The sequence below is a fragment of the Thalassophryne amazonica genome, chromosome 7, assembly GCF_902500255.1.
Source record: "Thalassophryne amazonica chromosome 7, fThaAma1.1, whole genome shotgun sequence".
Classification (NCBI taxonomy): domain Eukaryota; kingdom Metazoa; phylum Chordata; class Actinopteri; order Batrachoidiformes; family Batrachoididae; genus Thalassophryne; species Thalassophryne amazonica.
In genome coordinates, this window is record NC_047109.1 from 107,817,599 (window position 1) to 107,845,406 (window position 27,808).

Genomic DNA, 27,808 nt, shown 5'->3' on the forward strand with positions numbered 1-27,808 from the left:
CACTTGGCTGTTATGAGCGTACTCGATCCAGGCCAGATGTTCACTCCAAGCCGTCGGGTGTGCGGAGGTCGTGCACCTAAGGGCCTGCTCCAACTCCTGGTTGGCCCGTTCGACCTGTCCGTTAGTCTGTGGGTGATACCCAGACGAGAGGCTTATGGTGGCCCCCAGTTCCCGGCAGAAACTTCTCCACACCTGCGAGGAGAACTGGGGACCGCCATCCGAAACGATGTCTGTTGGTATCCCATGCAGCCGGACGACATGGTGGACCAGGAGATCCGCCGTCTCCTGGGCCGACGGGAGCTTCGGGAGGGCCACGAAGTGGGCCGCCTTGGAGAATCGGTCCACTATCGTGAGGATGGTGGTGTGTCCCCGGGACGGCGGGAGGCCCGTGACAAAATCCAGACCGATGTGGGAGCAGGGGCGGTGAGGCACAGGAAGTGGCTGTAGGAGTCCCTGTGCCTTCTGGTGGTCCGCCTTGCCCCTGGCACAGGTGGTGCAGGCCTGGATGTAAGCCCGGGCATCAGTCTCCAGGGACGCCCACCAGAAGCGCTGCCGGACCACTGCCACGGTCCTACGCACCCCTGGGTGGCAGGAGAGCTTGGACCCGTGACAGAAGTCCAGAACGGCAGCTCTGGCCTCTGGTGGGACGTACAATCTGTCTTTCGGTCCTGTTCCGGGATCCGGGCTCCGTGCCAGGGCCTCCCGGATGGTCTTCTCCATGTCCCAGGTTTAGGGTAGCCACGATAGTGGACTCCGGTAGAATGGGTTTCCGGTGGATCCGACAGCTCGGTCTTGACTTCTCGTTCATGCACCCGGGACAGGGCATCCGATCTTTGGTTCTTGGTCCCGGGGCGGTAGGTGATCCGGAAGTCAAACGGCCGAAAAACAGTGACCAGCGGGCTTGCCTGGGGTTCAGTTGCTTGGTGGTCCTGATATACTCCGGGTTCCGGTGGTCCGTGAAAACCGTGAAAGGCACTGACGCTCCTCCAGCAGGTGTCTCCACTCTTCAAGAGCCTCTTTCACCGCAAGGAGCTCTCGATTGCCCACGTATAGTTCCGCTCTGCTGGGGTCAACCTGCGGGGAAAAATAGGCACACGGGTGAAGAACCTTATCGGTTTCTCCGCTCTGGGATAGCACGGCTCCTATCCCTGAGTCAGAGGCGTCCACTTCAACCACAAACTGGCGACTAGGATCGGGCTGCACCAAGACCGGGCAGTCGAGAACCGGCGTTTAACCCCTAAACGCGGCTTCGCCACCGATCCGACCAGGGTGAAGGGTAACTTTTGGTGAGGTCAGGGCCGTCAGGGGGCTAACTACCTGACTATACCCCTTAATGAACCTCCTGTAAAATTTGCGAAGCGAGGGAAACTGTTGCAGCTTCCTACAGCTCGTAGGTTGGGCCAGCTCTCTCACCGCTGCGACCTTGGCCGGATCCGGCGGCGACGGAAGGTGGAGGAGATGATAAACCCAGGAAGGACAAAGAAGTGCGGTGTGAAACTCGCACCTTCTCACCCTCACAAACAGCCGGTTCTCCAACAACCGCTGCTAGGACCTGACGTACATGCGTACATGGGTCTCAGGGTCGGAGAAAGATGAGATATCTCCAGGTATACGAAGACGAATCGGTTGCAGGAAGTCCCGCAAGACGTCATTAACCAAAGCTTGGAATGTCGCGGGGGCATTAGTGAGGCCGAACAGCATGACCAGGTACTCAAATGACCTAACGGGGTGTTGAATGCCGTCTTCCATTCGTCTCCCTTCCGGATCCGAACTAGGTGGTATGCGTTCCTAAGATCCAACTTTGTGAAGTTTGGCTCATGCAGGGGGGTGAACACGAATCTAACAAAGGCAACGGGTATCGGTTGCGAACGTGATCTCGTTCAGCCCCGGTAATCAATGCATGGACGAAGACCGCCATCTTTTTTGCCCACAAAAAAGAAACCTCCCATCGGAGAGGTGGAGTTACGGATCAGCCCGGCAGCTAAGGAGTCCCGGATGTAGGTCTCCATTGATTCGCGCTCAGGTCGGAGAGGTTGTACAGCCTGCTGGACGGGAACTCCACACCTGGCAACAAATCGATGGCACAATCGTACGGACGATGCGGGGGGAGAGTGAGTGCCCGATCCTTGCTAAAAACGTCAGCAAGATCGTGGTACTCAACTGGCACCGCCGACAGATTGGGGGGAACTTTGACCTGCTCCTTAGCCTGGGAACCGGGAGGAACCGAGGATCCCAAACACATCCGATGGCAGGTCTCGCTCCACTGTACCACCACCCCGGACGGCCAATCAATCTGGGGATTGTGTTTCAACATCCAGGGGAACCCCAGATTCACACGGGAGGTAGAAGGAGTCACAAAAACTCAATCTTCCCTATGATTCCCTGACACTACCAGAGTTACTGGTGGTGTCCTGTGTGTGATTAAAGGGAGTAGGGTGCCATCTAGTGCTCGCACCTGCAATGGTGTAGGTAGCACCACCAGAGGGAGCCTACCTCCCTGGCCCATCTGCTGTCTAGCAGATTCCCTTCTGACCCTGTGTCTACCAGTGCTGGGGCCTGAAGGGTTAAATCCCCGCTAAGGATTGTAACTGGGAGCCATGTGGCAATGTGTGTGTGTCCCACGTGAATTTCTTGGCCATCTAAGCCCAGTTTCTAGGGGGGGCGTTGGTGTTTAACCGTTCGGGGCAATTGCTCAATTGATGCTCCATTGAGCCACAAACAAAACACCCCGCGTGGAAACCTCCTCTGTCTATTAGGTGGTCTAAATGTGGCCCTGCTCGTGTCCATAGCTTCGTCAGCAGGGGGAGCTGGAGAGGCCAGGGAGCGTGGGAAGGGCGGACCTTTCTCGGACCCGGAAGGAAGAGGGACGGCGCTGCGCCCGGCCACGTCCTTCGTCTCGTTCCCGACGGCGTTCCTCCAACCGATTGTCTAACCGTATAACGAGATCAATAAGCCCATCTAGTTCCCGCGGTTCATCCTTGGCCACTAGGTGCCTTTAGGACTGACGACAGTCCGTTTACAAAGGCGGCGCGGAGCGCAGCGTTATTCCAGCCGGACCTCGCAGCCGCGATGCGGAAGTCGACTGCATAAGCAGCTGCACTTCGGCGTCCCTGTTCATCGACAGCAGCACAGTTGAAGCGGTCTCCCCTGTTAGGGTGATCAAACACAGTTCTGAACTCCCTCACAAACCCAGTGTACATGTGAAGGAGCCGTGAATTTTGCTCCCAAAGCGCCGTAGCCCAAGCGCGTGCCTCTCCCCGAAGCAGAGTGATCACATAAGCTATTTTGCTTGCGTCTGACGCGTACATGACGGGACGTTGTGCAAAGACGAGCGAACACTGCATAAGAAAGTCCGCACACGTCTCCACACAACCTCCGTACGGCTCAGGAGGGCATGTATGCTTCAGGGGATGGTGGGAGGGGTTGTTGAACCACCACTGGAACATTTATATCCAGCACAGGGTCGGCAGGAGGAGGAGCTGCAGCAGCGCCCTGAGCACTCGCCGCCACTTGCGCGGAGAGAGCCTCCACCCTGCGGTTCAGGAGGATGTTTTGCTCGGCTATTTGATCCATCCGAGCCGTAAAGGCGGTGAGAATATGCTGTAGCTCACCAATCACGCCTCCTGCAGACGCCTGCGCTCCCTGCTCTCCCATTGGTTGTTCAACGACTGGTGACGCCCTCGGAGTCCATGACGCTGGCCGAGATATCCTGTTGGGAAAGTGTAGTGACACGGACCCACAACAGGGGGCGTAAATGAACGGACAATGGAAGGAGTCAAATTATAACACTTTACTGTTGTGAATGACACAACTAAACACAGCAGATTACAGAATGTGCAAAAGTCAATCAATAAGGTGTCGTGTGGGCAGGCTTGATGATAGGAGACGCCCGTCTGGAAACGAACGGAACCACACGATTCCCACTGCCACCGAACCCGAGGAATACTGGAGCCGCCAAGTCCGAAGTCCCCAGGTGGCCACCTTCACGGCGTGTTGGATCTGGTACTGCTGGCAGAAAGCAAAGACAGTCAAGGGTGGGTGTGTGAACACCCAGTAACAATCCTGGTGGGAATTCCACCTCCACCTCTCATCAATACTTGCAGCGATCCCTCAGAGGAAAAAGAGTGCCGTCTTGCACAGCCTCCACAAAAGGACCGGTACTCCTGCAAACACTCACAATAAACTGATTTACAAAATATCACAAAAAAGGCTGAGGATATTACCTCTGGTAGAAGATGATATCTCGGCAGTGTGGTGGAGGTGTCTTCCTGCTTTATTCCAGATGTGGATTGGATGATTAGTGACAGCTGTCACGGATGATGGGTGACAGCTTCACCACGGTTGTTCCTGAGGCGGCAGCGCCCTCTCGTGCCTGAAGCCCGCACTTCAGGCAGGGCGCCCTGGTGGTGGGCCAGCAGTACCTCCTCTTCTGGCAGCCCACACAACAGTATATATGGGTAGGTGGCACTAATCTTATTCTGTATAATTTACACAACAATTACACTGGTCTACAAATTTAAGCATTGTCTGCTTCAGAAATATAATGTGCTATTTATGAGACACTCTATTATGATTTGCAAATGAAGTGATCTCATCTTACCTTGATACTGAGCCCTGAAGCCTTTGTGGCGATGGTTGCTCTCCGTCACAAAATGCAGCCGTAGCCAGTTTTTGTTGCTGATGATGGGGGCTGGAATATTCACTCCAGTTAGCCTGAATAAGGACAAACAAAAGAAGACAAAATCGGCATTATTTCAACTGCATTAATAAGCAGACTGTCATCTCAGCCATATGGCACTTTCTACACACTTGGAACTTTGGGCTCCTTTTGTATAGTTGTGGGAATGACGAGAAGATTTCAAGGTGAGTCTAGGAGCATGCAATGGTGAAACACATCACTGCGTCTACCATACTACAAAACCACCTTGGTTCCTGGATGGCAACCACATAAGTAGAAAACTGATCCATCCCTATCGCTTGAAAATATCAATGTATCTGCTGCAGCCAGGTGAAATGTGGCTGTCCATTTGGCCTTCTCCAGCCAGTGGGGTTCTCAACACTAAGATCCAGTGCCAGTGTGCCAGATCATGCACAGAGAAACATGCCACGTCCAAAATATCACTCACATTGCAAGTGATATTCCTGATCTTTGTGTCCTTAAGTAACACCTTGTTTTTGCTTTTCTATCAGTACAGTGTGTGTGTGTGTGGGGGGGGGGGGCAAAAATAGCTATGTGGGTGGAAAGGACAGCTTTTCAGAAGTGGGTGGGCACAGTTCCACTAATCCACTAACTATCCACTAATTAGCAAAGCTAACATTTTGTTAGCGGATTAGCTTTTCAGATAACTTTGAAAACTATCAGCAGACCAATTAGCTTCCGCTAAATTGAGTTCCGTTAACTTTCTGTCCACTAACATTTTTTTTCCTGGCATAGAGATAAAGCTGAATGGTTAGAAACATCTGTAAAACCTAAAATCCTACATGTTAATTCCTGTCGTGTGCTTTGCAATAAACAGTCCTGCATTTTGACGGGGGGGGGGAGTGATGAGAGCAGGTCATTCGAATTTTCCCATAATGCCTTTTGGCACATGTGTCTGTTTAACGTCAAACCTTCAGAATTTGTGCATTACTTTAAAACTAAAACATACAGCTGATATTTTCACTTTGTCAAATCGACAGAGGTGACGTTAATTCTGATAACTTGTTCAGAATTGCTTTGTTTAAAATGTTAACCATAAGTCAAAATTACTCCTGTGACACATCTGCAAGACTGTATGGCTGTGAAAATAAATTATCTTTATCTATATCATTTTCTCAATTTTGCAATACCTTGGGACACACAGATTACTGCTGGAAGTTGTGAACAATATGTTACAGTGCAACAGAAGTTAAATTATTGTGATTAGTTACGGTGAGATTTCGGATATGCTGCAGTACTGGTAAAAACTGGTTTAAGCCTCAAGCGAAAGTGATTTAAATCAATGCAGAAACAAACGCATGCACTGTGTATTTGGCAATAGTTGCTTCTTTAAAACAGTGCTGCATCTCTCCATCTGTGTCAGTGTTTTAGATAAAGTTTCTTTATCTATAATCGTGGGGACTTGAAGCTGCCAGGCACCCTCTTGTTTGTCGAGTAAACTAGCTCCTCTTTTTTATTCCCTCCCATTGCCTTACAATCTGTGCACAGTCAATCCCTCCAAAAGCACCCAGTGCTATTGTGGTTATTACACACCGGCTCTGGAGGGGATGAAAACAGCTTGGTGTTGTTGAGCTCTACGTTTCCAAATTGTTGCAGCGGTTAAAACAGTCTTTTTGTTGTTGCTGTTTGGTTATGTGCATGTGTACATCAAGGTGTGCACAGCTGTGTTTAAGGCTTATGCTCCGTGTAATGCCATTAACATTTACCGCGGAGCAACCTAAGGGCCAGAGAGGCAAAAGCAAACAAAAGAAATGATATTCGTAGCGTGATGGAGAAACAGGCAGACAGTACGAGGCCGATGGAGAGGAACAAATAAGACACTGTGCCTCTTTGCCTGTGACAGACACTGCACATGAACACATATCAAGTCATCCTGTGCTGTGCACAGATTTGGATTTTGGCATCCTCCTCTTAGCAGTTAATAAGACAACAAACATTAAACAACATTCCAAGTAAATTACGTTCTACTATAATTTGATTGAGTTATTTAGCATGTTTGTGGGTCTGCTGTGCTTCCTGTGTGCCAGGTGTCACACTCTGTCGGCAGATATACTTCATGCAATCTGTCAAAAGTCACACACTTTGTAAAGCTGAAATGTTACAACTGATTTAAACATCATATGAAATCTATATCAACACCAAAACAACAAAAAGTGAAATCTGTTTCTGTTCTAGTGAGACAAATGTCTGACACTGGATCATTACTGTGTGATGATTGCAACACTTTAGGCTTTCAAAATTGGCATGGCTCTCTGTATAATGGCATAGGTATGGGGGCTGCCAGGCCAACAACAACCCCCACCAGGCAAGAAATATTTTTGCAATAATGCCAATAAAAATACCAAAATAATGGATTGCATTTCTATAGCATGTTTTCCTTCTGCATCAGCAGCTCAAAGCGCTTTACAGTAATGTCTCACATTCACCCCTTCACACAGACACATAATGTCAGGGTGCTGCCATGCAAGCCGCTCACTGCACACCGGGAGCAACTAGGGGATTAAGGACCTTGCCAAAGGGCTCGTCATGTTTTTCCAGTCTGGCTAAGTTTTGAACCGAGGATCCTCTGGTCTGAAGGCCAACACTTAACCAGTCATCATCTCCCCACTGACACCAAATATCCATTCATTTGGAAATCAATCATTTCAGTACGTCTGTAGTGCTGGGATAAGGCCAACATGACTGATGTCCTTCTAAAAGTAAAAGGAATGAACTCATGGGGGTTCTGATGAACACTGACTCCCATTTTTTTGGCACATTTGAGAAACAAACATGGCAACAGGTACAAAACTTGTATCCCCCATGTTGCCATTTTGGCAGAAATCACATGACATGTTGGTGATCCCACGAGATCTTGTGCATCATAGCCACACAAAGTAAAAACACAAATACGATACAGATAATCAGAGGATGGTGATATTGGGTTAGTAGTACTGGCCCACAATACCTTGTTCATGCAGGTTATGTTGTAGTCTCTCAGAGTGTTGGAGTGCCCCTACCTGTATCAGTTACCACTTGGGATACGAGTCTCATATCTGTAGCCATGTCCTTATGAAATTCACCTCAGGGGTTACTAATTATTTGTACTATATGCATTTGTATTTTTTTTTGTGGGCATGGTCATTACATGAAGCTTCAGATCAAACAAACCTCACTTGAACCACATCTCTCCACTGCAGTAGTACTAGTAGCGATTGGAACCATATGAAATGGAGCACTTTAATCTTGTGATGAATGCGAATTAATGTTATTGTGTCAGCTGAACACACAGTCACAACTTTGACTGTATTTGATGTTTTATGACATGATTGATCAAATTAATGAATTATGCAAGTGAGAGACACATGCACATACACCTTTACAGTGTAGCGTGCACATCACATGCATACAGTTCTCTTAAAATAGAGATAACTCAACTTCCATTTTCACCTTGGATTGTCAAACAATAAAACTGATACTGGCCTGGCACAAAATCACAGGATTGCTGTCAGCAGAAGTCATCTATTGCAAACTTTAAAGGACACCAGACTCAGCCAACATAAAGAAACACAAAGTGTACCCGGCGACGTGCATGATCAATGAGAGTGGCCGGGGAAGTTGGCTGTACCTCGATGGTCAAAGTCAAAGAAGAAGTCAGAGTCATTTGGCAGAGCTGGATGCTGAGCTCTCTGCACACAAACGACACAGCAGACTTTAAACAAGACATTACCTCTAAAGGGACCAGTCTATTTCTGGCATGTCAATTCCTAGGATACAGTAAAATCATTTGGTGTGTGCATTAATGGACGTATTGATGGCTTCGGTCTTAAAATAATATAGTCAAATACATTTTGAATAAAGCCATTATATTCTTGAGATCAAATATATGTGATGCTTCTCAGCACAGCACAACGTATTCACACATGCAGCAAACGTCAACCTGTGTAACCTAAAATATATTGCAATGAGAACACGTCTCAATGTTCGCACAAGACAATAATAGGCCATGGGTCAGCATGGTCGGTGTGCACAACAACCCTATAAATGTGGTATCATTAGAAAGCTTAGGATGTCTAGATTACAGAAATAACTGGTAACAGTAAAAATACTGGGCCTTAATTTAATTAATTAATTAAATTTAATTAGCTTATAATGTGCCAAATCACAGCAAAAGCCGTCTCAAGGTGCCTTACATAAACAAGTCAACGTAAAATGAATAAATAATTAAAATGAATAAAAAATTCAAATACATAAATAAAAACAGAAGTTAAAGAATAAACAAATAAAAATAAAAACTATCCATAAGAAAGAGAATAAAATATGTTTTGAGTCTTGACTTAAAATGTCCACAGGACTCAGGACTGCCTCACGGTCGCAGGAAGACTGTTCCACAGGGTGGGTGCACGATACGAAAAGGCTCTTTGACCTGCTGACTTCTTCTTCACCCTGGGAACACAGAGAAGTCCCGCATCCGCAACCGTAAAGCCCGGGCCGGCACGTAGAGTTCCACCAGATCAGCCAGATAAGATGGTGCCAGTCCATGAACAACCTTATAAGTCAATAACAAAACCTTAAAATCTGCTCTCACAGAGACAGGGAAGCCAGTGCAAAAAATGCCAAAATGGGTGTGATATGTTCAGATCTTCTGCTACGTGTCAGAAGTCTGGCGGCAGCGTTCTGAACCAGCTGAAGACCCCTATGCTGGACTGTGGTAACCCTGAAAATAGAACATTACAATAATCTAGCTAGAAAAACAAAAGCATGAATCAGGGTCTCAGCATCAGCCATGGACAGGATGGGGTGGATCCTCGCTATATTTCTCAGATGGAAAAAAAGCAGTCCTAGTAACATCCCTGATGTGGAGGTCAAAAGACAACGTGGGATCAAAAATTACCCCAAGGTTCCTCATTTTGTGCGTATGATGTATGACACAGGAACCCAGGCTGAGCGCCAGCTGGTCAATCTGATGCCAATGTCTCGCTGGACCAGAATCATCATTCAGTCTTATCAAAGTTTAAACGTAGGAAGTTACTAGACATCGAACTTCTCACTGATAGAAGACAGTCCTCCAGGGATTTTATAGGGAGTGAGATTTCCCGCAGTATCGGCATGTACAACTGAGTATCATCAGCATAACAATGAAGGCAATCACCAAAACTCTGCAGTATACGCCCAAGGGGTGCCACATACAGGGAGAAAAGCAAGGGGCCTAAAACAGATCCCTGTGGAACCCCAAATCTCATGTCAGCAAGGTCAGAGGTAGTGCCATTATACAAGACACATTGAGAACGATCTGGACAGATATGACGTCAACCAGGCAAGGGCACTTCCAGTAATCCCCCAAAATATTCTCCAACCTACTGAGCAAAATATGATGATCCACGGTATCAACACGCAGCACTGAGATCTAACAACACCAAAACCGTAGTGTGTCTGAGTCCACTGCATGCAGAAGATCATTCACAACTTTAGTGAGCGCTGTCTCTGTGGAGTGATATTTCCTAAAAGCAGACTGCAGCGGCTCAAAAGATCATTCTCAGTAAGGTGTCTATGAGCTGCCTAGGCCTTACATATAATTTATATATTTTCAATATGACAACATTGGTTTACTACACTGTCATTAACCACCTTATTAGTGAAATTCAAAACTGAGAGTAGCAGAAGAGGCCACATATGAAGTAGGTCAAGAGAATTTTCTTTATAACCTTCAAAATGGGGGTTTGTATGAAGGCAAAACCCTCTGCTCTGAACAAGAAAGCTGTGCACATAATTCAAAATGTAGTCAATTCTTTATAAACACAGCTTTTATTTGGTATCTTATGTCCCCATTTGGTTTTAAACAAAATAATGATTTCGTATCTGTTTATGTTGTGTGGAAAAAAATATCAGATGTCATAATCAGATATGTTCTTTTGGCTGGGGTAGGGTCAAAAGGGCTGGGACTAAAAGTGCTCATATGTCCTTTTTACTGTTACCAGTTATTTTTGTAATCGAGACAGCTTTCTAATGATACTAAATTTATAGGGCTATGGGGGGGGGGGGGGGGGGGGGGTGCCCACGGGACTATGCTGGCCCATGGTCTATACCTTACGTAGACATCAGGCCTGAGAGCAAGCACTGGTGCCACCTAGTGTTCCTGCATTCTCCCCAGTACAAAGGGTCCGAGCTGACAACCACGCAGGCAAACAACTGGTCCACCTCTACCGCTAAACGTAACCCATCTATCTACTGCAGCCAGGTGTAGACTGGGTGTCCCCTTGGCCTTCACCAGCAGTGGTGGTACTCAACAGTATGACACCTGTGTGCTGGTTCATGTCCCAACAAAAGCAGCATATGGGCAAAATGTTGTAAGTGATATGTAAGTTCCCTTACAATGCAAGTGAGACTGCTCATCTGTGTCAACCTAAGCAACCGTTCCTTTCACATCAAGAGTATACAAGATAAAAACTGTGCATAAGATTAAAGGGAAAAATAGCACCTTGGACTTTAGGGGCTTAGTTAGTCACTGTTTGGTAGAAAGTGGAATAAATTTTGCAAAGCCTTAAATGCATACAAAATGTTTAATATTCTCTGCATAAAATTAAACATGCAGAGAAATCTGAAAACAAAAAAGCCATAGTGGAGGAGAGAGCAAATGGAAAGCATTACAGTACAAATTAGGCAGGATTACTGAGACGATTTTATATTAAATTTTTTATTATTATTATTACACTACTGGTCGCTGCAATTTGATGTAAAGAGTAATTATATACAGTTTTTTTTTGGAGTGGGTAAAATATGCATATAAACTGTATGTAAGAATTTACCATATTGCATATATACAAATAAAAGAATTGAGGAACACAAACGTGATGATAGTAATCAGATATTTATAGACCATCATGGTGAACTCAAAGAACATGGAAGTATTAAAGCACTGAACTGTGAAGCCGAAAGCAGCGTCACACAGCAGGATGATATTCTACGTGGCCGCTGTGTGCCACCTCAGGAAAAGTAAAATCAGCAGGATGTGGATGGGTCACAGCTATGCATTTATTAATTTGTTTGTCCAATCTGGTTTATATTTATTCAATGTTTTTTTTTAACCCCTGCTAAGCCTGTATATCCCATCGATGAGAAATTTCACTTTTATTTGTGAGATACTGACAAGCCAAAATGAGGCGGGTGGTAGGGGGTTAATGCTCACTTTCTGAACACTGCACAGACGTATGGCTGAGAAGGGCAATAATAAAAATATTGCACCCCTATGTTGGTTTGTAGGTACAGATCCAATCTGAAAGCATGTGCTGGTAGTGTGTCACCACAACCATCTAAGAAGATCAACAGTCCATTCTCACCTCCTGGAAGCCGATATCCATCTACTGCATTCAGGTGACCTGTGAGCACCACCTTGGTTTTTCCAGTTGATTAATCCTCACTACAGAGTCACCTAGATGCTTCATCATGCTCCGGAAAAAGCATCATAGGAACATCATGTTGCAATTGACATTTTCTCACAATGCAAGTGGTACAACCCAACTGGGGGTCATTAATTTAATACAAATTTTATTCCAACAGTACCCAAAAACAATGGAGAGCCCTGGTACCAGGACAGCCAAGACAAAACTATTCAAGAGACACTTCAATAAGAATTTAACACCACCTAAGACTCACGCAGTGGACAAGTATAAAGATAGGGATTCTCCTTATATTTACCCAGAGGTGTTATCTCGTTGAGTCCAACTCAATCATTTCTGGCTGATGTTACTTTATTTGTAATTGATCCACAAAGTAATCTGATGTTTGAATGCTGATACCACAAACATGAAGCAAATCTACCTTAAAGGAGTCAAAAGGTTACATTACATTAAAAGGTTGACATTCTGTCCAGTTGCATAAGTGATAAACGCTAATGACAACTACAATATACAAACAAAATGAAAAGACATGGCTTTCAGCCAGCCTGCCTGAACTACAAGTAACTGTTCCTGCAGTGAAAGTAGCAAATTATCACAAGATTTCTGCAAGAAGTCTAAATAAAATGGATAGTGACAATAAAGCTGTACCCATCCAGAAGTTGCTCAGAAGCTCAGGCAGTGCAGGAGTGATGTTACAAATTTAAGACTAGCGGAGGAGAATATACTGTTGAAACTATGGCAAACTATTGCAGAGGAGCTGAAAAATGATCTACCATCAACAGTAAATAACAGCTTAATGCACCTTCCAGACACTTTATTCCCATGGGTTACTTTCAGTCCGTGTATGGCAAATGATTGGAATAATAAAACATGCAGCTAATGAAGGAATGAAGATCTTGTTGTATAACACAGGAAATAATCCTGCATAACTAAACATCCAAGATTAGTCATACACTGCAGCGTTTCTAGGTTGGACAGGTGATCAGTCAACCCTCACTGGCTGGAAGATGTAACGTGCCATCCCAGCATTTTTCACGACGTTAGAAATCATGAACCAAATGTTCCCCTTGATATCTTTGCTGAACTATACAAATGTATATAACCTTGTTTTAAGATGTCAGTTTTTTAGATCGTTTCGTGGAACCGTGACATGTGCCAGGTAAGCACATCATCTTAACACTTCGCCCTGCCATTTCAGTGTTGCCCAAGTTTTTTCAAGGCAACAAGAAGTCACTCAAAATCGATTAACTTGAGTGGTTCCATTTAGTGGAGTTGTCATAAAACAAATATAGTACACGTGGAAAGGGAACTGCTCAGTCTCCTTCAACAAAAGATGACAATAAATTACGTGTTATCAACTTGTATAGCATCTTTTCTGTGCATACTGAGAAATAAGAGAAAGTTCAATTGTGAAAATACATTTTTTCATCTTATAGCATCTTTCATTTTGTGTAAGCTCACCCAGGCTTTGGAAATCGTAGACATCCAAGTAGGAAAAGTCAAAGAAAACATGTATTTAATTTGTAACTATAATGGCTGCCATTAGCTGTTGCCAAACATTTGCACACTAATAAAGTCTGATGAAACAATAACCAAAGCTAAACATTCAACATAAAATTAAAGTAATGTGGGACATTTAATCAGTGTGAGGATAAACACAACATTAGCCTTCATGAAGGCAGTCATGTTCATTTCATTCATGGAATTCGCTAATTGCAGTTCCCAAGTTAGATGACTGCAGTATTGATTTTTTCCCAGTTAGGGGAAATAATTATTCCAGATGCACCTGCAGATGAAGTATTTTAGGACCTGCTCACTGTCCTGCTGTCCTAGTGTGAGCTGTCCTGCTCACACTACCTGTGTGTGTCCTTGCACAACACACTTAATCTGCAGTGTGTTAGTCTACCAGGCTGTGACTGGGTACTGGCTGAGACTGGCCAAACAACCTGCCTTGGACTAGTGTCCCATCCAGGGGGAATCACCGACTCTTATCCCCTGCAAGCTATGGAATCTGGAGATATGTAAGCACTGGCACCAATGGGCCTCCTAATCTACTGTAAAGGACTTACTGATACTACTTTGAAGTTGTATAGCAGTCTGCATCATATGTTGGGAATAAAAGAAAAAAATATGATTAAGAAAAATTAAGATTAAGAATTAAAATGGCCTATATACAACTGTATGCAAACATTTGGGTACCACTGATAATTTTCATGATTTTCCATCATACTGTGGGCTGTGTGGCCAGTGCAAGTTCTGGGAATCTTGTTAAAGTTGAGGGTTACATGGATTCCAGTCAATATCAGCAGATTCTTGAGAACAATGTTCATGAATCAGTGACAAAGTTGAAGTTGCGCCGGGGCTGGATCTTTCAACAAGACAACGGCCCTAAACACTGCTCAAAATCTACTAAGGCATTCATGCAGAGAAACAATTACAACATTTTGGAATGGCCATTTCAGTCCCCAGCCCTAAATATTATTGAAAATCTGTGGTGTGATTTTAAGCGGGCTGTCCATGCCCGGAAACCAACAAACCTGAGATGTTTTGTAAAGAAGAATGGTCCAAAATACCTTCAACCAGAAACCAGACTCTCATTGGAAGCTATAGGAAGCATTTAGAGGCTGTTATTTCTGCACAAGGAGGATCTACTAAATATTGATCTATTTTTTTTCTGTTGGGGTGCCCAAATTTATGCACCTGCCTAATTTTGTTTTCACTTCTAATTTTCATTTCACTTCTCAAATATCACTGTTTGTCTGGTATATGATATATTTAACTGAAATTCCTGATCCAAACAACCAATGATTTATAAAGAAAAATCATGGAAATCATCAGGGGTGCCCAAACTTTTACATACAACTGTATCTGTTTACACTGTACCTTTACAAAATTCCTATCTTTAGCAGCACCCAACCAGGGGCAAACATAAAATGTTCTGAATGGTCCAGATGTTTCTACTTTGCAAAAAGTGAAAAACTAATCATAGGAAGCGTTAACACCAAACCACTCAAGTCAAGTTTAAAAGAATGCCTTAGTCTTATGCGTTGTCACATTCACTACCTCAATGATACACGTATCTTTAAGGGCAAGTCTAACCCAGTTGTGCAAAAGTACCCATTTGTTATAGCCAGGTGTCACGTGGTTGTCACTTTAACTTTGTTCAGCTGCTTAAGTCCTCAGCAATGAGGCACCTGAGGGTGGGATCAAGTTAAAAAAAAAACAAATGCCACATGGTGTGAGTGTTGCATTTAACACTGCATCATGTTTGTAACAGGCCTGAAACTGCTCTGCCCATGTTACCACTCATTTCACTGCAACACACTGCACACAACTAAGGTCGAGACCAGGGGTATTCAGTTAAAGCTCATAGAGGTTCATTTTGAGAAAATTTCCTCAAGCAAAGGTCCAGAGCATCATGATGCCTAAGGCTTTATGATTCAGTACCATATATTCTGAAGTAGCCTAGTACGAGGGGCAATTGAGAAGTGTTGAGCCTGGACCAGAAAAAGTAGGGTGTGATTCTCCATGTTTTGCATTCTGACAAACCAACATTTCTCGAGAACGTGTGAAATTTGACTTACTGGGTGCAATGTGGAGAAATAACAGGAAATCCTGATTGTGTCAGGATTCTGGTCGATCGGTGGATTTTCTGTGTCCTCAGTTTGGATGTGAGTGGGTATAACTGCTCAAAAGGTTCATGCTTGGTCTCGTATTAATGCTTCGTATTGCCACTTGCAATTGTAGCCATGTTCTCGTAGCGTGATGCAAACTGGTTTTGAACTATACCAGTCTGTCCATTCTGGATTAAAGCTCTGCTTTCTTTGTCTCTTTCTTTTTCCCATTTTACAGTGTCTGTTTCCACTCACTCCTTGAGATTTCTGTGTCTCACAACATTGCTTTGAATAAACATTACCCACCCCCAAAGAGGAGGAAACCTCAAGCAGACCAGACTCATTGGGTGACCATCTGCTATGAACATTTGAACATGGCAAAACTAGTTACACAAGGTAGTCTGGACTATGTTGATGTTGCAAAACAATGGCTTGAAAGACTTTTTGATCAGATTTCTTCATATTATGCCATAAACTTATGTAATATATATAAAACATGTTCTGTGTCTGCCTTTGAAATAGTGACTGACATCTAATCTGGAATGTGCAATTTCTGTCCTTTCTGAACACGGCTACAAAATCATATTTCAATGTCAGAAGAATAAAAAAAACAACTCTTTTATTTCAGCAAAACTGAAATGTTGCCTTTGTCAAAGGAAACCAGTATTTTTTTCCTTCAGTTTCACAGTGATAGATTTGTATCCTCACATCTGCTAACTGCAGTATGACGAGGATGAAATCAATAACCTAATTTGCAGAGACTTGACAGAAATCTTCAATTGGCCGGAGCATAAAAGCTACTCAGAGGTGTCAGCAAAACAGCCTTCATCCTCCCCTACAGTCATACATCTGAAGTAAATTATATAGAATCAGGTTTAAGTACTTGAATTAATTTCTGCAACATGTAACAGGGGCTGCAAGTTAAAAATGTCACCATAAAAAAGGAGGGCATTAAGTACAAACTTAACAGGACGTAATCACATTACAAATAAATTAAGAGAGAAATTAATTAAAAATATGAGTAAATTAATTGCCCAAAGACGTAATAAACAAATCTATAAAATGCACGTATAAAACATAAAATAAATGAGGTCTGCATGAATAATATCACCTTTTATTTTCACCCCAGGTGACAATGGTGATTAGTTTTTAACAGCAGGATTCATTTTACCTCAGCAAGATTTATTTCTTGTTGGTTGAACATAGATTTACACTGAAGAATTTGTTCCCTGAAGGATATTTCCCTCACAGATGCTCGTTTTTTTGTGGCCTGAAGTAAGTTGCCTTGGGGCAACTGTTTGTTGTGATTTGGCGCTATATAAAAAAATTGATCGATTGATTGATTAAAAGCAGCATATTATTTGATTTGTCATTGGCCAATGTAGGTGTGTCACAAGCTGCAGCTTAAATGCCCATAAAGGATGATACTGTTCTAAATAAATAAAATAACTGAGTTTTAGTAAAAAGTAAATGTTTACAAAGTTGGACATTTTATTTAGACAGTGATGTTGTGCATTTTTAATGGAGATGAAAGGAATATAAATAAAGTAAATCTGTAGTAGAAAAACTGTCATCAATTCTATGCATCTCAGTGTTTAGATGAAATCCTGTTGCGCTGACAGATCAGCAAAGTAATTTACATAGCAAAGTAAAAGCTTAAAAGGAAATCTATCAATACAAATTTATCCTGAAAAGCATAATTACACCAATTTTTTGTCAATTTTCCCCCATAAAGTAGCTGAGTCTTGAGATGGTGCATAAATCAGTGTCTCAGTGGAGACATTAATCTCGGCAGTGACGTTTATGTGTCTGGGTCCTTGGCCTTTGAGATCGTGAGACGTCTGGGAAGAGCTGATGGAGCTATAAGGTGGCTGGACAGAGGTGTTTGGTGATGCCAATAACTTTGCAGGATAATGAAGCTCCAAGTCTTCAGGGTCCTGGTGACACCTTACTGCATGGTTGTGAGACTTGGATGTTAACCATTAATGCGAGGTGAAGAGTAGCTGTCTTTATTACAAGGTCCCTCCTGATGATGATTGGATACCACTGGAATGACTTTGGGTCAAAAGAGCATTTACTCAAATGAGGAGTATCACCTGCATTGTGAGGGAACATCAGTTTTGAAATTTTGCTGATATGGTGCATTTCTCTAGGCGTTTCTCCAGTGTTTCTCCAATCCAGGACCTCAAGACCCAGTATACTGCATATTTTCCATTTGCTCCAGCTCTCACTGCACATAATGAGACAAAATCAGGTGTGTCTCCTGTTGATTGGCTGAACAAACCTGGCCAAGATGATCTGGTCTAAGCAGACCAGGGACAAATAGAAAATGTGCAGTACTAAGTCCTGAGGACCAGGTTTAGGAAACCCTGCTCTAGCCATTATCTCAGTGGTGAGTACCCTAGCCACTGGAAAAGGCCTATGAGATGCCCTCATCTCACATAGTTGTGGAAGAAAAATGATAACTTTTGAGAGGCAGGGATGGACTGGTTGGCTGTTTGAGTGGTTGCCATTCATGACTTGGAGCAGTTCTGTTGTGAAGTGAATGCAGAGACACAGTATCAGAGCATGCTCCCCGACCCGATCGGACCTGTCATGGTTTATTAAAGTTGAAAATAGACTATAACCTTTCATTTGAGGTTATTTAAAGCCAAATCTGGTGAAGAATGTCAGAATTACACCACATTTTGTGCTTTCTCTACTGGGCTGTTCTACAGTCAGGGTATATAAGTGGACTTTAAAGGTAAAGTTTGGTTTAATGCCAAGGTGGAAATGACCAACAAAGTTTAGTTTGCCATACATGGATAACTACTACTATCAGCAGCAATGGTCATTTGGTTTGATATCCCCATTTGTTTACCAGCAGAACTCTAATTATACCAGTTTTTACCAAAACATCTGTGTCATTTCCATGTTGTCTAATTTTGATGCGCTGCCAGAACTATTATTTAGTAGGCAACGACTAAATGAACTAATTTCCCAACCAAAGCCAACTGTATAGCTCCCAGGATCATTGTCCATTGGGGAAATGACTTGAAACAGGCATTTGAGAATGCAGAAACACAGTAGCAGTTGTATACCCGAGTACATACTTACCATCAACTGTTTTTAACAGATAGTATATGTTGGGAAAGTGTAGTGACACGGACCCACAACAGGGGGCGTAAATGAACGGACAATGGAAGGAGTCAAATTATAACACTTTACTGTTGTGAATGACACAACTAAACACAGCAGATTACAGAATGTGCAAAAGTCAATCAATAAGGTGTCGTGTGGGCAGGCTCGACGATAGGAGACGCCCGTCTGGAAACGAACCGGAACCACACGATTCCCACTGCCACCGAACCCGAGGAATACTGGAACCGCCAAGTCCCGAAGTCCCCAGGTGGCCACCTTCACGGCGTGTCGGATCTGGTACTGCTGGCAGAAAGCAAAGACAGTCAAGGGTGGGTGTGTGAACACCCAGTAACAATCCTGGTGGGAATTCCACCTCCACCTCTCACTCAATACTTGCAGCGATCCCTCAGAGGAAAAAGAGTGCCGTCTTGCACAGCCTCCACAAAAAGGACTGGTACTCCTGCAAACACTCACAATAAACTGATTTACAAAATATCACAAAAAGGCTGAGGATATTACCTCTGGTAGAAGATGATATCTCGGCAGTGTGGTGGAGGTGTCTTCCTGCTTTTATTCCAGATGTGGATTGGATGATTAGTGACAGCTGTCACGGATGATGGGTGACAGCTGTCACCACGGCTTGTTCCTGAGGTGGCAGCGCCCTCTCGTGCCTGAAGCCCGCACTTCAGGCAGGGCGCCATCTGGTGGTGGGCCAGCAGTACCTCCTCTTCTGGCGGCCCACACAACAGGACCCCCCCCTCAACGGGCGCCTCCTGGCGCCCGACCAGGCTTGTCCGGGTAGCGTAGGTAAAAATCGGCCAGGAGGGCCGGGTCCAGGATGAAGCTCCTCTTCACCCAGGAGCGTTCTTCGGGTCCATACCCCTCCCAGTCCACCAAATACTGAAAGCCCTGGCCCATTCGACGGACGTCCAAGAGCCGGCGAACTGTCCAAGCCGGCTCCCCGTCGATAATACGGGCAGGAGGCGGCGCTGGACCAGGTGCACAGAGGGGTGAGGTGTGATGCGGCTTGATTCTGGAGACATGGAAAACCGGATGGATCCGCAGTGAGGCCGGGAGTTGGAGCCTCACTGCGGTAGGACTGAGAACCTTGAGGATGGGAAAGGGTCCAATGAAGCGGTCTTTCAGTTTGGGAGACTCGACCTGTAGTGGAATGTCCCTGGTGGAAAGCCATACCTCCTGCCCGGGCTGGTATGCGGGGGCCGGGGACCGTCGACGGTCTGCATGGGCTTTAGCCCTCGTCCGGGCCCTCAACAAGGCCGAACGGGCGGTGCGCCACACCCGACGGCATCTCCGCAGGTGGGCCTGGACCGAGGGCACACCGACCTCTCCCTCCACCAAAGGAAACAAAGGGAGTTGGTACCCCAGACACACCTCGAACGGGGAGAGGCGGTGGCAGAGGACACTTGGCTGTTATGAGCGTACTCGATCCAGGCCAGATGTTCACTCCAAGCCGTCGGGTGTGCGGAGGTCGTGCACCTAAGGGCCTGCTCCAACTCCTGGTTGGCCCGTTCGACCTGTCCGTTAGTCTGTGGGTGATACCCAGACGAGAGGCTTATGGTGGCCCCCAGTTCCCGGCAGAAACTTCTCCACACCTGCGAGGAGAACTGGGGACCGCCATCCGAAACGATGTCTGTTGGTATCCCATGCAGCCGGACGACATGGTGGACCAGGAGATCCGCCGTCTCCTGGGCCGACGGGAGCTTCGGGAGGGCCACGAAGTGGGCCGCCTTGGAGAATCGGTCCACTATCGTGAGGATGGTGGTGTGTCCCCGGGACGGCGGGAGGCCCGTGACAAAATCCAGACCGATGTGGGACCAGGGGCGGTGAGGCACAGGAAGTGGCTGTAGGAGTCCCTGTGCCTTCTGGTGGTCCGCCTTGCCCCTGGCACAGGTGGTGCAGGCCTGGATGTAAGCCCGGGCATCAGTCTCCAGGGACGCCCACCAGAAGCGCTGCCGGACCACTGCCACGGTCCTACGCACCCCTGGGTGGCAGGAGAGCTTGGACCCGTGACAGAAGTCCAGAACGGCAGCTCTGGCCTCTGGTGGGACGTACAATCTGTCTTTCGGTCCTGTTCCGGGATCCGGGCTCCGTGCCAGGGCCTCCCGGATGGTCTTCTCCATGTCCCAGGTTAGGGTAGCCACGATAGTGGACTCCGGTAGAATGGGTTCCGGTGGATCCGACAGCTCGGTCTTGACTTCTCGTTCATGCACCCGGGACAGGGCATCCGATCTTTGGTTCTTGGTCCCGGGGCGGTAGGTGATCCGGAAGTCAAACGGCCGAAAAACAGTGACCAGCGGGCTTGCCTGGGGTTCAGTTGCTTGGTGGTCCTGATATACTCCAGGTTCCGGTGGTCCGTGAAAACCGTGAAAGGCACTGACGCTCCCTCCAGCAGGTGTCTCCACTCTTCAAGAGCCTCTTTCACCGCAAGGAGCTCTCGATTGCCCACGTCATAGTTCCGCTCTGCTGGGGTCAACCTGCGGGAAAAATAGGCACACGGGTGAAGAACCTTATCGGTTTCTCCGCTCTGGGATAGCACGGCTCCTATCCCTGAGTCAGAGGCGTCCACTTCAACCACAAACTGGCGACTAGGATCGGGCTGCACCAAGACCGGTGCAGTCGAGAACCGGCGTTTCAACTCCCTAAACGCGGCTTCGCACCGATCCGACCAGGTGAAGGGAACTTTTGGTGAGGTCAGGGCCGTCAGGGGGCTAACTACCTGACTATACCCCTTAATGAACCTCCTGTAAAATTTGCGAAGCCGAGGAACTGTTGCAGCTTCCTACAGCTCGTAGGTTGGGGCCAGTCTCTCACCGCTGCGACCTTGGCCGGATCCGGGGCGACGGAGTTGGAGGAGATGATAAACCCCAGGAAGGACAAAGAAGTGCGGTGAAACTCGCACTTCTCACCCTTCACAAACAGCCGGTTCTCCAACAACCGCTGCAGGACCTGACGTACATGCCGTACATGGGTCTCAGGGTCCGGAGAAAAGATGAGTATATCATCCAGGTATACGAAGACGAATCGGTGCAGGAAGTCCCGCAAGACGTCATTAACCAAAGCTTGGAATGTCGCGGGGGCATTAGTGAGGCCGAACAGCATGACCAGGTACTCAAAATGACCTAACGGGGTGTTGAATGCCGTCTTCCATTCGTCTCCCTTCCGGATCCGAACTAGGTGGTATGCGTTCCTAAGATCCAACTTTGTGAAGATTTTGGCTCCATGCAGGGGGGTGAACACCGAATCTAACAAAGGCAACGGGTATCGGTTGCGAACCGTGATCTCGTTCAGCCCCCGGTAATCAATGCATGGACGAAGACCGCCATCTTTTTTGCCCACAAAAAAGAAACCTGCTCCCATCGGAGAGGTGGAGTTACGGATCAGCCCGGCAGCTAAGGAGTCCCGGATGTAGGTCTCCATTGATTCGCGCTCAGGTCGGGAGAGGTTGTACAGCCTGCTGGACGGGAACTCCACACCTGGCAACAAATCGATGGCACAATCGTACGGACGATGCGGGGGGAGAGTGAGTGCCCGATCCTTGCTAAAAACGTCAGCAAGATCGTGGTACTCAACTGGCACCGCCGACAGATTGGGGGGAACTTTGACCTGCTCCTTAGCCTGGGAACCGGGAGGAACCGAGGATCCCAAACACATCCGATGGCAGGTCTCGCTCCACTGTACCACCACCCCGGACGGCCAATCAATCTGGGGATTGTGTTTCAACATCCAGGGGAACCCCAGAATCACACGGGAGGTAGAAGGAGTCACAAAAAACTCAATCTCCTCCCTATGATTCCCTGACACTACCAGAGTTACTGGTGGTGTCCTGTGTGTGATTAAAGGGAGTAGGGTGCCATCTAGTGCTCGCACCTGCAATGGTGTAGGTAGCACCACCAGAGGGAGCCCTACCTCCCTGGCCCATCTGCTGTCTAGCAGATTCCCTTCTGACCCTGTGTCTACCAGTGCTGGGGCCTGAAGGGTTAAATCCCCGCTAAGGATTGTAACTGGGAGCCATGTGGCAATGTGTGTGTGTCCCACGTGAATTTCTTGGCCCATCCTAAGCCCAGTTTCTAGGGGCGGGCGTTGGTGTTTAACCGTTCGGGGCAATTGCTCAATTGATGCTCCATTGAGCCACAAACAAAACACGCCCCGCGTGGAAACCTCCTCTGTCTATTAGGTGGTCTAAATGTGGCCCTGCTCGTGTCCATAGCTTCGTCAGCAGGGGGAGCTGGAGAGGCCAGGGAGCGTGGGAAGGGCGGACCTTTCTCGGACCCGGAAGGAAGAGGGACGGCGCGCGCCCGGCCACGTCCTTCGTCTCGTTCCCGACGGCGTTCCTCCAACCGATTGTCTAACCGTATAACGAGATCAATAAGCCCATCTAGTTCCCGCGGTTCATCCTTGGCCACTAGGTGCTCCTTTAGGACTGACGACAGTCCGTTTACAAAGGCGGCGCGGAGCGCAGCGTTATTCCAGCCGGACCTCGCAGCCGCGATGCGGAAGTCGACTGCATAAGCAGCTGCACTTCGGCGTCCCTGTCTCATCGACAGCAGCACAGTTGAAGCGGTCTCTCCCCTGTTAGGGTGATCAAACACAGTTCTGAACTCCCTCACAAACCCAGTGTACATGTGAAGGAGCCGTGAATTTTGCTCCCAAAGCGCCGTAGCCCAAGCGCGTGCCTCTCCCCGAAGCAGAGTGATCACATAAGCTATTTTGCTTGCGTCTGACGCGTACATGACGGGACGTTGTGCAAAGACGAGCGAACACTGCATAAGAAAGTCCGCACACGTCTCCACACAACCTCCGTACGGCTCAGGAGGGCTTATGTATGCTTCAGGGGATGGTGGGAGGGGTTGTTGAACCACCACTGGAACATTTATATCCAGCACAGGGTCGGCAGGAGGAGGAGCTGCAGCAGCGCCCTGAGCACTCGCCGCCACTTGCGCGGAGAGAGCCTCCACCCTGCGGTTCAGGAGGATGTTTTGCTCGGCTATTTGATCCATCCGAGCCGTAAAGGCGGTGAGAATATGCTGTAGCTCACCAATCACGCCTCCTGCAGACGCCTGCGCTCCCTGCTCTCCCATTGGTTGTTCAACGACCTGGTGACGCCCCTCGGAGTCCATGACGCTGGCCGAGATATCCTGTTGGGAAAGTGTAGTGACACGGACCCACAACAGGGGGCGTAAATGAACGGACAATGGAAGGAGTCAAATTATAACACTTTACTGTTGTGAATGACACAACTAAACACAGCAGATTACAGAATGTGCAAAAGTCAATCAATAAGGTGTCGTGTGGGCAGGCTTGATGATAGGAGACGCCCGTCTGGAAACGAACCGGAACCACACGATTCCCACTGCCACCGAACCCGAGGAATACTGGAGCCGCCAAGTCCCGAAGTCCCCAGGTGGCCACCTTCACGGCGTGTTGGATCTGGTACTGCTGGCAGAAAGCAAAGACAGTCAAGGGTGGGTGTGTGAACACCCAGTAACAATCCTGGTGGGAATTCCACCTCCACCTCTCACTCAATACTTGCAGCGATCCCTCAGAGGAAAAAGAGTGCCGTCTTGCACAGCCTCCACAAAAAGGACCGGTACTCCTGCAAACACTCACAATAAACTGATTTACAAAATATCACAAAAAGGCTGAGGATATTACCTCTGGTAGAAGATGATATCTCGGCAGTGTGGTGGAGGTGTCTTCCTGCTTTTATTCCAGATGTGGATTGGATGATTAGTGACAGCTGTCACGGATGATGGGTGACAGCTGTCACCACGGCTTGTTCCTGAGGCGGCAGCGCCCTCTCGTGCCTGAAGCCCGCACTTCAGGCAGGGCGCCCTCTGGTGGTGGGCCAGCAGTACCTCCTCTTCTGGCAGCCCACACAACAGTATATATGGGTAGGTGGCACTAATCTTATTCTGTATAATTTACACAACAATTACACTGGTCTACAAATTTTAAGCATTGTCTGCTTCAGAAATATAATGTGCTATTTATGATGGATTTTGACATGCTGAATTCAAATATGACAATAAAAATGACTGGCTGGCTACTGTTTTTAAGATATTTAAGTTTTTACATTTTAAGGCCACATAATTATATTGTGTTGATAGTAGAGTTTTCATGATGATAAATCGTACACACAGATCTTTTCATGTTTCTCTGACTGTTCATATAATAATATTTCACCTGTTTTTTGGTAACATTTTAAACACCATCAAAAGGTAACCCTTAGTAGCATAGTAGTAACATATCTTAAAACTAGAGCCAATCAACCATTTCAAACATTTTCATTCTCTGTGGCCCAAAATTAGTCAAGTTTGACTACATTTATTTCAGAAACATGTCAACTGTAGACCAGTGTTATCTTAGTCAAACACAATCCTCTACGGAAAGGTTGTATTTGTTATTTTCAATCTTGAAATAAATATATAGGTAAACATCTGACAGCTCTGAAACTTTTGGCATATACGTACCCTAGTCAGCAGATAAATAGACTAGATGAGATATGGATGAATAACTTGACCAGTGACACACACTTGTGTACTCTGACTGTGAATCAGCCCTGCTGTTTGTAAGAGTCCAACAGTAACTGAGTAACGCTGAGCCATTTCATGGCCAGATATGTTATTCGCTCATTATGTCATTGGCAAGTCAAAAAGTACAAGGTCTAGATTTGATCTCAAGGATTATATCCCCATTGGAGGTGAATTAAATGGATCGTTAAGAAATGGAAAGAGTGGCACAGTACAATAAATCTGCCGAGAGCAGGCGCTCATCAAAAAGCAAGTGACCGTGTACAATGGAGACTCCTGAAGGAAGACACTGACACACCACGACAACCCTGAAGGAGTTACAAGGTTCAGTGACTGTGATGGGAGAGGAGCCAATTACCTTTAGTTCCTTAAAAAAAGGGCAACCAAAAAAAGGTGTAGCACCTTCATCCAATTTGGATGCAAATACCTTAAAGCTGTCAATAATCACTACTTGCTCATGACCAACTATGTGTGGACCTAAACTGTATTTTGCTTTTCTGTCATCTTTTTCAACATGGTTAATTGTTATTTCTTAACTTGTCAGCGTGGTCTTAAGTTCATATTTAACCCCTACCACCCACCTCATTTTGGCTTGTCACTATCTCACAAATAAAAAGTGAAATATCCCATCGATGGGATATACAGGCTTAGAAGGGGTTAATTAGCATTTATCAGCAGGTTTCATTCTCCAAAGCCACCAGTTGATAAGACCATTTTGAGGAAGGCTTCATGCTAACAGGAGATGTTAAATCGGCCTGACTTTGACTTCTTCAGGCTGTCAATCATGATTACACAGTTCTAAACCTCAAGGGTAAATTGACAGTTTGCTTGTCTCTGACTGCGCCATGTGTCGACAGAGACAGGCAAATTTAAAAGTTTAGCGCTCCAGTAGCCTTGTGCACGGGCAGAAAGACTCATAAAAACTAAATGAAACCACAACAATGAATTTTACAGGCAAGTAGTCCCTCACTCTGAATTGCATTTGCCTGCTTGTCAATTTGTCATGGGTGCAAGAGCTCTATCCACAGACAGATTTTTCTCAAATTAATTATTACACCTGCCAAGGACGTAATCAAATCATCAGCGTTTATTTATTTGTTGGTTTGTCTTTAGCAGGATTACGTCACAACTACTGCACAGATTTTGACAAAATTTTAACCACAGCTACATATTAGGGTATGGAAGACTCCATTAATTCTTGGAGGTGATCCAGATCCGGATTCTGTATCAAGTTTCACTTTATATAGGCTTTGAAGGATTACTGTTAGCAGGATTACATCAAAACTACTACACGGATTTTAATGGAATTTTCACCACAGATACATATTAGGTCATGGAAGACTCCATTAATTTTTGGAGGTGATCTGGATCCGGATTCTGGATCAAGATTCACTTTATATAGGCTATGAAAGATTATGTCAAAACTACTTCACAGATTGTCACCAAATTTTCATCATGGATACACCATGGAAGACTCCACTGAATTTTGGAAGCGATCCGGATCTGGATTGGCGGACATCAGAAATCTCCGATTCCTCTTGTTTGCTGTTATTACTATTAGAGTTTCTGACACATAGGGACTGTTTCACTAAAGGTTTCCATGTGCACCATAGTTCCTGCAAAAAAAAATTTATGCATGCTGACTGTATATTTCTAATGTGCAGTAAGCTTTCAACATGTTTGCCTTTATGAATAATCAATTTGTGGTGTGTCTACCTGAATGAGCAATATTGTAGGATGTGAATATGCAAATAGGTGAGTTTTGCTCATGCAAAGAGGTTTATCAAGAGTACAAGAAAATTTAGCACGCTTGACTGACTGTGTCTATATATTGTGCATTTGAAACCTGGGCGGCAGCTTAATATGCCTGACAGACTGCTGTTTCAGCAGCCGAGGTGCCGCTACCTCCTCTTAGATGGAATTGAAAACAAAATATGAATGGTAAATGGACTGCATTTATATAGCGTTTTTTTCATCTGCATCAGACACTCAAAGTGCTCATCACATTCACCCATTCACACAAACACACTCACACACCGATGCCAGGGTGCTGCCATGCAAGGGGCTCACTACACACTGGGAGTAACTAGGGGATTAAGGACCTTGCCCAAGGGTCCTTAGTGATTTTCTGGTCAGACTGCGGTTTGAACCGAGGATCCTCTGGTCTCAAGCACAACTCTTAACCACTAGACCATCATCTATTTAGCGTTTAAAGAAAGGTTGATGTTACTTGCTTTTTTAAAATGCATAGCAGGTGGACCATAGTTCTATGACTTTCTGCACTGAGCAGTGCACATTTTCATGCAAGTCCTGATAATTATTGTCACTGATGTACTTTAAAGTAATATTCACGAGAAGGCTGCGATAAATTTCATGAAAATTGGTATAAAAAATAGTAGAGAACCGTGTTATAGTGTTGTGGTGCACAGAATACCCACAATCAAATTC

At 45.9% G+C, this 27,808-nt stretch overlaps 1 protein-coding gene across 1 annotated transcript in view; it reads right to left on the reverse strand.

Annotated features, from left to right (window-relative positions):
• Positions 1-27,808, reverse strand: part of LOC117514727 (CUB and sushi domain-containing protein 3-like) — an 885,172-nt gene that overhangs the window by 614,787 nt on the left and 242,577 nt on the right. The window contains exon 6 of the mRNA XM_034175291.1: positions 4,601-4,713. Coding sequence (XP_034031182.1) covers positions 4,601-4,713 — 113 coding nt within the window. The remainder of the gene's footprint in view (positions 1-4,600; positions 4,714-27,808) is intronic.